Here is a 12448-nt window from a genome sequence, read left to right on the forward strand (position 1 = left end):
GGGGGAAAAAACGGGGAACTCAACCTCCCGGGGGAAAAAACGGGGAACTCAACCTCCCGGGGGAAAAAACGGGGAACTCAACCTCCCGGGAAAAAATCAGGGAACTCAACCTCCCGGGAAAAATCGGGGAACTCAACCTACTGGGAAAGCGTGGGCCCTTGACCTACAGGGAAAACGTGGGCCTTTGACCTACAGGGAAAACGTGGGCCCTTGACCTACTGGGAAAATGTGGGCCCTTGACCTACTGGAAAAACGTGGGCCCTTGACCTACTGGAAAAATGTGGGCCCTTGACCTACTGGGAAAATGTGGGCCCTTGACCTACTGGAATAACGTGGGCCCTTGACCTACTGGAATAACGTGGGCCCTTGACCTACGGGAAAATCGTGGGCCCTTGACCTACGGGAAAATCGTGGGCCCTTGACCTACGGGAAAAACGTGGGCCCTTGACCTACGGGAAAAACGTGGGCCCTTGACCTACTGGGAAAATGTGGGCCCTTGACCTACTGGAAAAACGTGGGCCCTTGACCTACTGGAAAAACGTGGGCCCTTGACCTACTGGGAAAATGTGGGCCCTTGACCTACTGGAATAACGTGGGCCCTTGACCTACTGGAATAACGTGGGCCCTTGACCTACGGGAAAAACGTGGGCCCTTGACCTACGGGAAAAACGTGGGCCCTTGACCTACGGGAAAAACGTGGGCCCTTGACCTACGGGAAAAACGTGGGCCCTTGACCTACTGGGAAAACAAGGAACTCAACCTATTGGGAAAACAGAGAACTCAACCTACTGGGAAAACGGGGCCCTCAATCTTGTTTCCTCCACTTTTCTATTCAATTTTAACCTCGATATGGCAGCGCCAACCAAGTTAAATAAGGGTCAGGGAGCAAATAAGGGTCTGTGTGTGGAATTCTGGCTTGAACGGTTTAAAAAGGACTAGAAAAGAAGTATCTATCATTTCTCAGATGCAGGGCAACTTCTGACTCATAATGTATCTCCTCCAACGTTCACCTTAAGACTTTTGTTTTTTTTTGGAAGGGGGAGGGTGGGAAAACAATGGCTGTTTAGTTTAGTTACCACTTTGCGTTGTGTATGCATTATATGCTTACACATTTATAGCGCATAGTATATCCTCATAGGCTGTTAACGTGCCTGTCAATCACAACCAACTACATAAACATTGAACTGCAGGAAAAGATTTCTACGTCATAGGACATAGGGAATGCAACATTTAATTCTATTTTTGGCCAATGATGTAGGGGACCTCTAGGGTTATATGGCAGCTGTGAATGCTACATGAGCTGTAATTATACACGTTGTGGTCAATGAATGTTGATCTTGAGGAAATCAGCCGCGGGTTTATTTACGCACAGATGTTGGATAAGTTCGGAAAAGCCCATGCAGACCCTCGTATGGAAAAAGTAGAGTCTTAGGAGATCCATCCACCCAAAGAGAGCAAAACGGGTGTCTCTTTGGCTTGAGTTGGGGTGGAAAGTCACCAGTGGAAATGCGTCTTCCCAACTTTACTGGGATTTCGCCTTCCACCCAACCTGGCGAGCCTCATTGTACTTCTGCCATTGCAAAAAGTTCAAAGAAGCAATGGCACCACCGCAAAATATACAGGAACTACATCTGACAACAATCTGAAGCCGCTCATACATCAATAAGGGGCCATTAGGCTTTATTTATTGCCAGGGGGGAGGGGGGGGGGGAGGTAGACGCTACTGCATCAGATTAATGAAGATTTCTTGATTATGTTGTGCTTTGTTTATTCTACCAAGACTTTGGAAAAACTGACGGGAGCCTCGGCGGTTTCTCCTGCACATTGCGCCAGGGATGGGAGCCGAATGGAGAATTTCGCAATGTAATAATGTGGACCGTATTAAAAGAATAATAATAACAATAAAAAAAAATAAAAGCTCTTACCACAGGGCCGGTCTTTCCACGCAGTCCTGGTGGCCCGGGGAGACCCTGGCTGCCCTGCAACAAAGGTAGAAGGAGTCGGTGGAATTGTGGGATTTATCACCTGACACTTTAACAGCGAGATATAAATCATGGCGGAGGACGATTGTAGGCGCGCACTTTATTTGGCAGATTCAACTTGTACAATGATAGAACAGCAACTTTTAGGACGTCTGGAGTAACCGTCATCTGCAGGGGGACCCCTGATGTGTGTCGCTGGGGTAGAAAATACTGCAGGGTCTTATACAGAAAGTTAAAGGGCACTTGTCAAGCTGAGCATGGCATCTGATCTTCCAGCAGGAGGATACGGAGCAGGAACAGCTGATCAGACATATTTTGCGTGAAAGGTCTCAGTAAAAAACATTATTTTATTCATTGAAGTCCCTGTTGTTTGTATTTAGGGGTCCAATGGGCGGTCCTATTCAGTGACTGACAGTCTTCCCTGAAGGACTGTGCCTGCAGAGATAACTGTCCACCACTAGTAGGCTCGCCCTCTGGGCTCCTGTCCACCACTAGTAGGCCCGCCCTCTGGGCTCCTGTCCACCACTAGTAGGCCCGCCCACTGGGCTCCTGTCCACCACTAGTAGGCCCGCCCTCTGGGCTCCTGTCCACCACTAGTAGGCCCGCCCTCTGGGCTCCTGTCCACCACTAGTAGGCCCGCCCTCTGGGCTCCTGTCCACCACTAGTAGGCCCGCCCTCTGGGCTCCTGTCCACCACTAGTAGGCCCGCCCTCTGGGCTCCTGTCCACCACTAGTAGGCCCGCCCTCTGGGCTCCTGTCCACCACTAGTAGGCCCGCCCTCTGGGCTCCTGTCCACCACTAGTAGGCCCGCCCTCTGGACTCCTGTCCATCACTAGTAGGCTCGCCCTCTGGGCTCCTGTCCACCACTAGTAGGCCCGCCCTCTGGGCTCCTGTCCACCACTAGTAGGCCCGCCCTCTGGGCTTCTGTCTACCACTAGCAGAACCGCCCTCTGGACTCCTGTCCACCACTAGTAGGCCCACCCTCTGGGCTCCTGTCCACCACTAGCAAAACCGCCCTCTGGACTCCTGTTCACCACTAGTAGGCCGGCCCTCTGGGCTTCTGTCCACCACTAGCAGAACCGCCCTCTGGACTCCTGTCCACCACTAGTAGGCCCGCCCTCTGGGCTCCTGCCCACCACTAGTAGGCCCGCCCTCTGGACTCCTGTCCACCACTAGTAGGCCTGTCCTCTGGGCTTCTGTCCACCACTAGCAGAACCGCCCTCTGGACTCCTGTCCACCACTAGTAGGCCCGCCCTCTGGGCTCCTGCCCACCACTAGTAGGCCCGCCCTCTGGACTCCTGTCCACCACTAGTAGGCCTGTCCTCTGGGCTCCTGTCCACCAATAGCAGGCCCGCCCTCTGGACTCCTGTCTGTCACTAGCAGGCCCGCCCTCTAGATTACTATCCATCACTAGTAGGCCCGCCATCTGGAATCCTGTCAGTCACTAGCAGGCCTGCCCTCTGGACTCCTGTCAGTCACTAGCAGGCCCGCCCTCTGGGCTCCTGTCCATCACTAGTAGGCCCGCCCGCCCTCTGGACTCCTGTTAATCACTAGCAGGCCCGCCCTCTGGACTCCTGTCCATCACTAGCAGGCCCGCTCTCTGGACTCCTGTCCATCACTAGCAGGCCCGCCCACTGAATTCCTGTCTATCACTAGTAGGCCCGCCCACTGGACTCCTTCATACAAACATCAGGGATCTCCATTAATACATTACAAGATATACTGAATCTTTTCCAACAAACCTATGTATCAATCCAATCAGCTTCTCCTCCTCTATAGCATGCCATGAACAGATCAGACTGCAGGTACAATGACACCGGTTCCCTTTAATACTGTGGATCAATATAGAATATCTCATTTGTATACAGTAATGAGAGTCATGCTGGATCAGAGGATAACAAAGGGTTAGAAACTGACCAGTACAACATCATCATGGATGTGTATGTTGTTAAAGGAGTCTTTCCACTCCAAAATACCGGCCACCACTGCAATCCTGAACATGTGCAGTGCTTACAAGCTCTTTCCAATAGAGCTTGTAAGCACTGCTGTGAACCTGGAAGGATCCCTGAAGTGAGCTGTTCGTTCCAAATGTGGCCTGCGTCAGTACAATTGCACTTCTCCAATACTGCAGAGGGAAAGTGCGCTCATATAGCAGCATAAGAAAAAGCACAGTTTGGACCAGCGGCGCGTCAATGTTGCTGGTCTGAATTGTCATTCAATTATGGCAGTGCAATATGTAAATGGTAGACAATATGGCACAAAGAAATGATCAGATCTCACCTTGTCGCCTTGAAATCCCACTTCTCCGGGTATCCCTGGAAGTCCCTGAAAGCCCTAAATACACATTACCAAAACAAGTTACAAGAGGCACGATAAAAAGGGTCAAATCACCAGGAGGAGCGGAAGATTCATTTATATCACATCACAGGTACACGGGGCACATACAGGACATTCACTAAAGTATCAGTCACTTAAAGTTAAATTATCATCAGAAAATTAAGCATTCTTTAAAATCAAGATTTTCTTATAGATATATTTAAGAATTTTTGCTTAGAATTAATTTCTACATTACTTTCTATATAAAAAAAATAAAAAAAAAATGAGCAACTTTCACACTGACCACTAGGCCTTATACCAGACTCACATTTACTGCTCTGTACAGATGACTTTTCAGCAGTCTCATTATCATCAGAGCAGGATTTCAATTAAAGGTAACATCTATATACACAGAAGATAAAAACAAACCCATTCACCATAGGTGATGTCACAGCTCACCTCCTCCTCCTGTATAATGACTAACACCTCTGTATATAGTAGATAACACAGAATGTACCATTCACAATAAGAGATGTCACAGCTCCCCTCCTCCTATACAATGACTAACACCTCTGTATATAGTAGAAACAGGATTTACCATTCACAATAGATGTCACAGCTCACCACCTCCCCCTCCTGTATGATGACTGATAACACCTTATACATAGTGGATAACACCTCTATACACTGTAGATTACAGAGGATCCTTCATTTACAATAGGTGATATCAAAGCTCCCTTCCTCCCCTCCTGTACTATACCTGATAACACCTAATATACAGTACATAACACAGTATCCAACATTCTCAATAGGGGATGTCACAGCTCACCTCCTCCCCTCCTGTACAATTATTGATAACCCCTCTATATACAGTTCATAATATAGGATCCACCATTCATAATAGGTGATGTCACAACTCACCTCCCCCTCCTGTACAATGACCAATATCACTGTATAGTAGATAAAAGGATCTAACATTCACAATAGATGTCACAGCTCACCTCCTCCCCCTCCTGTACAATAACTTATAACTTCTAGATATACAGAAGAAAACACAGGATCCTCAAATTACAATAGGTAATATCAAAGCTAACATCTTCCATTCCTGTACAATGACTGATAATGTCTCTATATACAGTACACTACACAGAACCCATCATTTACTATAGGATATATCACAACTCACCTCCTCCCCCCTCCTGTACAATGACTGATAAGGTGTGTATATACAGTAGATAACACACGATCCATCATTCCCAATAGATGTCACAGCTTACCTCCTCATGTACAATGACTGATAACGTCTATAAACAGTAGATGTCACAGCTCACCTCCACCCCTCCTGACTATGACTGATATTGTCTCTATATACAGTAGATAACACAGAACCCACCATTCACAATAGGAGATACCACAACTCACCTCCTCCCCCTCCAATACAATTGTATATAGAGAGAAGGAAAACGGGTTTAAGCCGCGCTAAAAACCATTGATGCAGGATTAATAAAGAAGTTTCTTTTTTATTCCAGCATTCCAACGCGTTTCAGAGACAAGGACCGTCTCCTTCCTCAGGGAAAAAAGAAATCCTAGGATTTCTTTTTTCCCTGAGGAAGGAGACGGTCCTTGTCTCTGAAACGCGTTGGAATGCTGGAATAAAAAAGAAACTTCTTTATTAATCCTGCATCAATGGTTTTTAGCGCGGCTTAAACCAGTTTTCCTTCTCTCTATATACAATTTTACCATTTACGGGGCCGCTGCTTTTAACCACGCTGACACTCACATGCGATTTAAGGAGTTGTGACTGGCACAACCATATCAGGTGAATGTACTTTTTCCTTTCTTATCATTCAAGTTATATCGGGTAAGACCCTATTTGCGCCTTTTGTCTCCCCACCTCTAGCTCCTCCAATACAATGAAATTTGCACATATCACAGAGCATGCCCATAATACTTTCTCATAGATGTCAACGAACATCCCCCAGACAGACACTTGTTGTTTATGGTTTATGTGGCTGCTCCATATTCATTTAAAAAATATTTTTTTTAATGTGTTGTCATTGTTTTGCCTTTACCGTTTAACTATAAATTACACTTAACAACTCTGACAGATGTTCTTATAGAAGGTTCATGCTCAGGACCTGCTGCCAAAATGTTTTGCCCATAGCCAAGTCTACCTTTTCTAAATAGCTCCTTCCCCCTCTGTTCCAATTCTCATCCCCCTTAAATGCGCAATTAGATGCCAGGACTCCATCTAATGATGAAGAACACAGAAAACTTTCCAAAAGTGATGTTTTTTTGGGAGGTTAAGACAGCACCCAGGAGATTGCCAACTCTTCAGTGAGTGCGGGAGGTCTCCTTCTTCGGGACCTTCCGGGAGAGAAGACAAAACATGACTGTGCCAATATGGCATCTAACCTCCAGCCAAGCTAATGGGGCTGAACAGTATCGCCAGAAAGGTGACTTTTCAAAAAATAAATAAATAAATAAAATTATATATATATATATATATATATATATATATGTATATAAAATTATTATTATTAACAATAATTAAATTAATTAAATACTACTATATATATATATATATATATATATATATATATATATATATTATATATATATAATTAGTATATGTTTTATATATATATATATATATTATAATATAATGGTATATATATCTCTATCTAAAAAAAAATATATATGTGTGTGCATATATTTATTAGTATATATTTTATATATATGCAAAATAGTATATATATTTTTTATATATCTAAAAAAAATAATATATATATATATATATATATGTATATATATATATATATACATACATATATATACACACACACACACACACACACACATACGTGCACGCATATATTATTTTAGAGATATATATATATATTATATATATATATATATATTTTCCACCACACGCACATATACACACACTATTATATATATATATAAAAAATATATACTATACACACACTATTATATATATATATATAAAAAATATATACTATACACACACATACATATTTTTTTAGATATATATATATATAAAGCATATACTATTATATATATATTTTTATATATATATATATATATATATATATATATATATATATAAAAAATAGAAAAATATATACTATACACACTTTTTTTGCGATATATATATATAAAATATATACTATTTTTTATATATATATATATATATATATATATATATATACATACATATATATATCAGGTCTAAAAAAAAAATATATATATATATATATATATATTATTAATAATAATAATGTTAGAAATAAATATACGGTAAGTAAATATATATAAAATAGACCCTTATTTATTTATTTATTTTTTTAAAGAACAATTTTAGAAAGAATGAGCACCTGGAATATCGTTCATGTCTTCTGCCTAACCAGGAATAAATAGATCAATGCTGATCCAGAAATAGTTTTGCTAAGGCAGACAGTACACGTAAGAATTGTACAAGCAAATCCATGCGTCTCAAGAGGGATTCAAGGAACGCCTATTCTGCCCTGATGATCAGTAACAAGAAAGAAACAGGACGGACTGTACGTATCCGTGATGGAAACAAGGGAGAGTTGATGCCTAAATCCTCAAAGCTGAATGTAATGATATGGTGTGAACAGGCGGAACACTGACGACTTGTCCGCTCACTCATTTTATTTTTATATATTTTCTCTTTTTAACTCAAAGAGGATTTTGTTTTAGAAAATTGTCATTAACCTGAACTAATACAAGACTTGCTGTTTTTGGTCTTGTTCCTGAAACACTCATGTAACACCATTTGTAAATGAGAATAACCTACTGGATGTAAAAAAATATTCCTTCTAAATACAGACCAAATGCAAATATGTGCGCTTAAGTTTTACACCCCCCACCCCCTTTGCCAAAAAAAAAAAAATGTAAAACAAACAGACTAATGGAAACCTCATTTCTTCTTAGTTTTAGAGTTTGGCGATTGGGGAACGAATTAAGGGTTTTATGGAGAGAAGAGAAAACGGCCTATAGAAGAAAATATGAAGAGGAAATCGGAGCAGGATAGAAGCTGTCCTGATACATGAAAGCAAATCTCACATACAGCCTGTATTACTGGGAGAGACCATCCCAAATTTTAGATTTTTTTTTTTCCTTTGTAGATCAAGCAGCATATCTAGAAGACTGAAAATTACTGATTTTTTCTATTTATAAGACACAGCAGATTGTAAGACGTACCCCAAATTTAGAAAGAAAGAAAAAAAAGATTAAAAATTTTGGGGGGTGAAAATGGGGGCCATCTTACAATCTGGTTGTATCTTACAGGGGGAGCGGCAGCAGTGGTGGAGCAGGGTCACAGGAGGCAGGGGTAGTGGAGGGGTACGGAGAAGCTGCGGTGGGTGTCCCGGCGACGCAGGAGCCACCCTGGGAAAGCAGAGAGTATTGCGAGGCAGGAGCCATCCACATTGACTGTATGTAAAAAGATGGTGGTACGGGCTTCAAAAAAATGGCACCTGGAGTCGGCGCGAGTGCAGATTGAGGTCTCGGCTCAATGACGAGCCACAATCTCATCTGCGCACGCACCGCCTCCGGGTGTCATTTTCCTTAAGTCCACTGCTTGGAGGCAGTAATAGGCCTGAGGCGGCGCATGCACAGATGAGATCATGGCTGATCATTGAGCAGAAAGCTCAATCTGCGCACGAGACAACTCTGGGCACCATTTTTCTGAAGCCCGCACCACCGACATTTTTTTCTTTAACATACAGTTATGGTTCCTGCCTTGCAATGCCCTTTGCTTTGTCGGGATGGCTCCTGCTTTGCCGGGACACCCGCTGCACCCAATGCTCCTGCCAAGCAATGCCCGCGGTTTTTCTATACTCCTGCCACCACCATGCAGCGGGGACAATGCCTCCTGTGACCCGGTTCCACCACACACCCCCATTACCCCAAAGTAAGCTACAACCAGTTTATAAAACGCACCCTCCCATTTTTCGCTCAAAATTTTGGAAGGAAAAGTCGGCCATATAATCTGAAAAATACGATAATCAAGGAATGAAGATTGCGCACTGACGCTGCAGAAGAAAAATCTCATCTACTTGTGACTTTGGCTAGATGGGAAGGAGTTGGGCATCTCCGAATGGTAGATTAGTTTATAATGTATGAATACATGATGTGAATCCTCTCCTGCGGTATACGGAGCCCGTGTGGTGACAGCAGCACCAGGAACATTATTGAATGTAGGTAAGGCTCAGGATAGGACATAGCAATGGAAGAAAGTGAATTAGGAAAAACTGGACGGCAGAGATGTTCTTACTACTTTACAGGTATTTTGGCAAACGCAGTGAGGATATCGAAAGGTTCAGTTCATGAAGAGGAGATTATCAGATGCAAGCTTGCTTGGCTCATATTTGACCACTCGCTTGGCTCATGCTTGGCTACTTAGTTGGCTCATGTTTGACCACTGCTTGGCTCACGTTGACCACTTGCTTGGCTCGTGTTTGACCACCGGCTTGGGTCACGTTGGACCACTGGCTTGGCTCATGTTTGACCACTGCTTGGCCCATGCTTGACCACTTGCTTGGCTCATATGTTTGACCACTTGCTTGGCTCATGCTTGACCACTTGCTTGGCTCATATGTTTGACCACTTGCTTGGCTCATGCTTGACCACTTGCTTGGCTCATATGTTTGACCACTTGCTTGGCTCATGCTTGACCACTTGCTTGGCTCATGCTTGACCATTTGCTTGGCTCATGCTTGACCACTTGCTTGGCTCATATGCTTGACCACTTGCTTGGCTTGTGTTTGACCACATGCTTGGCTCATGTTGGAACACTGGCTTGGCTCATGTTGGACCACTGGCTTGGCTCACGTTGGACTACTGGCTTGGCTCACGCTTGACCACTTGCTTGGCTCATGTTGGACCACTGGCTTGGCTCATGTTGGACCACATTCTTGGCTCATGTTTGACCCCTGGCTTGGCTCATGTTGGCTACTTGCTTGGCTCATGTTTGACCACTTGCTTGGCTCATGTTTGACCAATTGCATGGTTCATGCTTGACTACTGCTTGGCTCATACTTGACCACTTGCTTGGCTCATGTGGTCTCAGTCAGTGCCACAGAAGTGATTGCAGTAGTGGTCACGCATGTGCACTACCACTCCATTCATACAGGGGACTTGGTGTCTTCAGTTATTGCGATCGGAGGGGATCAAAGTAGTAAGACCCCCCTCATTCATCATACATTTAATGCTGCTTTGAGCACATTGCCAACATTTGAGAAAAGCTCATAGCTTTCCTAAACAATGGAGCAATGGGTTTATGTAAAAAATGACATGGATTTCAATAAAAAGTATACGTTGCACTATGTTATGTATTCCTATGGCCCGGAGAAGAACATTCCTAGGAATACTCGTTCCCGAACCTCGGCCTGTGTAAATTGGCTCATGGCTCCCATGCAATTCAATAATAATTTCCATCCATAAAAGACGATTCGGTGAGAGAGAGTTAAAAGTGGCCCCTGGGGCCTTCTAATATCTTTTCTGGACTAATGATAGAAGATGAGGACAGGAAACCATGAAATCTAATGATCTAATGAAAGACGCTGTATAAAAGCCAAAGCGCGGGATTAATACAAGACTGTATCGGCTGGTAAACATTAGCACATACTTGCAATCATGACTGCCTTTCCAATTAGCTGCTCTGCAGATGTCTGAACATGTCATTTTAATAAGTGTTATAATTCTCCATGGTACGTTTATTTCTTGTCTGATTCTGTCTCACATTTGTATCTAATTGAAAGGGAACAACCAAGACATGATTCATGGTTAAAGGGGAAAAAAAAAAAAAAAATCGGATTGCAAAGCTGCCCTTTCCCCCCTCTGTATTGGTGGCTATGTCGATATGGAATGATCGTATCTCATTGCTACTAGTTGAGATAAACATAGTTAAAAAGAACATAAGTCCAAGGACAATGGGATTGGAAAATAGCAGAAAGTGCCAAACGCACGAGCCAGTGATGTGGAATAGTAAAAGACCCGTAATTATCTCCAAATTCATAGGAGTCGTTGAGGGCAGTCACATGGAAAAAGTCATGGAAGGCTGCCCTCCATCTGATTTCACTAAGTAATCTCAGAAGGAAGATGCAGGAAAACCTCAGAGCCGAACTCTCCATATTTCTCTGTGTCCTTCATTGGACATGGGGTCAACAAGTCATCGGTGAATTGTTCCCTCCTTGGTGTTATGTGACTCATTAGTGTTACAAGGTCTTAGCTGTGAATGGGGGTCAGGGGTGTTACATTTGGTGTTATCTCTCACACACTCTCTCATACTGGTCACTGGAAGCGTAACATTGCTCCTCATGGCAAAGAATTCTCTGAGGATCTGAAAAAAAAGAATCGTTGGACTACATAAAGATGGCCAAGGATATAAGAAGATTGTCACCTCCCTGATACTGAGCTGCAGCACGGCGGCCAAGATCATACAGCGGTATAACAAGATAGGATCCACGCAGAACAGGCCTCGCCATGGCCGAGCACAGAAGCTGTGCTCAGCGTCATATCCAGAGGTCGTCCTTTTAGAATAGACATATGAGTGCTGCCAGCATTGCAGAGGTTACAGGGGTGGGGGAGCCGCATGTCAGTGCTCAGACCATACTCCACACACTGTAGAGGTTACAGGGGTGGGGTTGGGGGGGAAATCTGCCTGTCAGTGCTCAGTTCAAATGCTGTACACTGCATAGGTTACAGGGGTGGGGGGGGTCCGCCTTTCAGTGCTCAGTCCATATGCTGCACACTGCATAGGTTACAGGGGTGGGGGGTCTCCCTTTCAGTGCTCAGTCCATATGCTGCACACTGGAGAGGTTACAGGGGTGGGGGGTCCGCCTTTCAGTGCTCAGTCCATATGCTGCACACTGGAGAGGTTACAGGGGTGGGAGGTCCGCCTTTCAGTGCTCAGTCCATATGCTGCACACTGGAGAGGTTACAGGGGTGGGAGGTCCGCCTTTCAGTGCTCAGTCCATATGCTGCACACTGGAGAGGTTACAGGGGTGGGGGGTCCGCCTTTCAGTGCTCAGTCCATATGCTGCACACTGGAGAGGTTACAGGGGTGGGAGGTCCGCCTTTCAGTGCTCAGTCCATATGCTG

At 44.1% G+C, this 12448-nt stretch overlaps 1 protein-coding gene across 1 annotated transcript in view; it reads right to left on the minus strand.

Annotated features, from left to right (window-relative positions):
* Positions 1-12448, minus strand: part of COL27A1 (collagen type XXVII alpha 1 chain) — a 347486-nt gene that overhangs the window by 161046 nt on the left and 173992 nt on the right. The window contains exons 17-18 of the mRNA XM_075324295.1: positions 4262-4315; positions 1926-1979 (exon numbers count right to left, since the gene is read on the minus strand). Of these exons, the coding sequence (XP_075180410.1) occupies positions 1926-1979; positions 4262-4315 (108 nt within the window). The remainder of the gene's footprint in view (positions 1-1925; positions 1980-4261; positions 4316-12448) is intronic.

The sequence above is a fragment of the Anomaloglossus baeobatrachus genome, chromosome 9, assembly GCF_048569485.1.
Source record: "Anomaloglossus baeobatrachus isolate aAnoBae1 chromosome 9, aAnoBae1.hap1, whole genome shotgun sequence".
NCBI lineage: Eukaryota > Metazoa > Chordata > Amphibia > Anura > Aromobatidae > Anomaloglossus > Anomaloglossus baeobatrachus.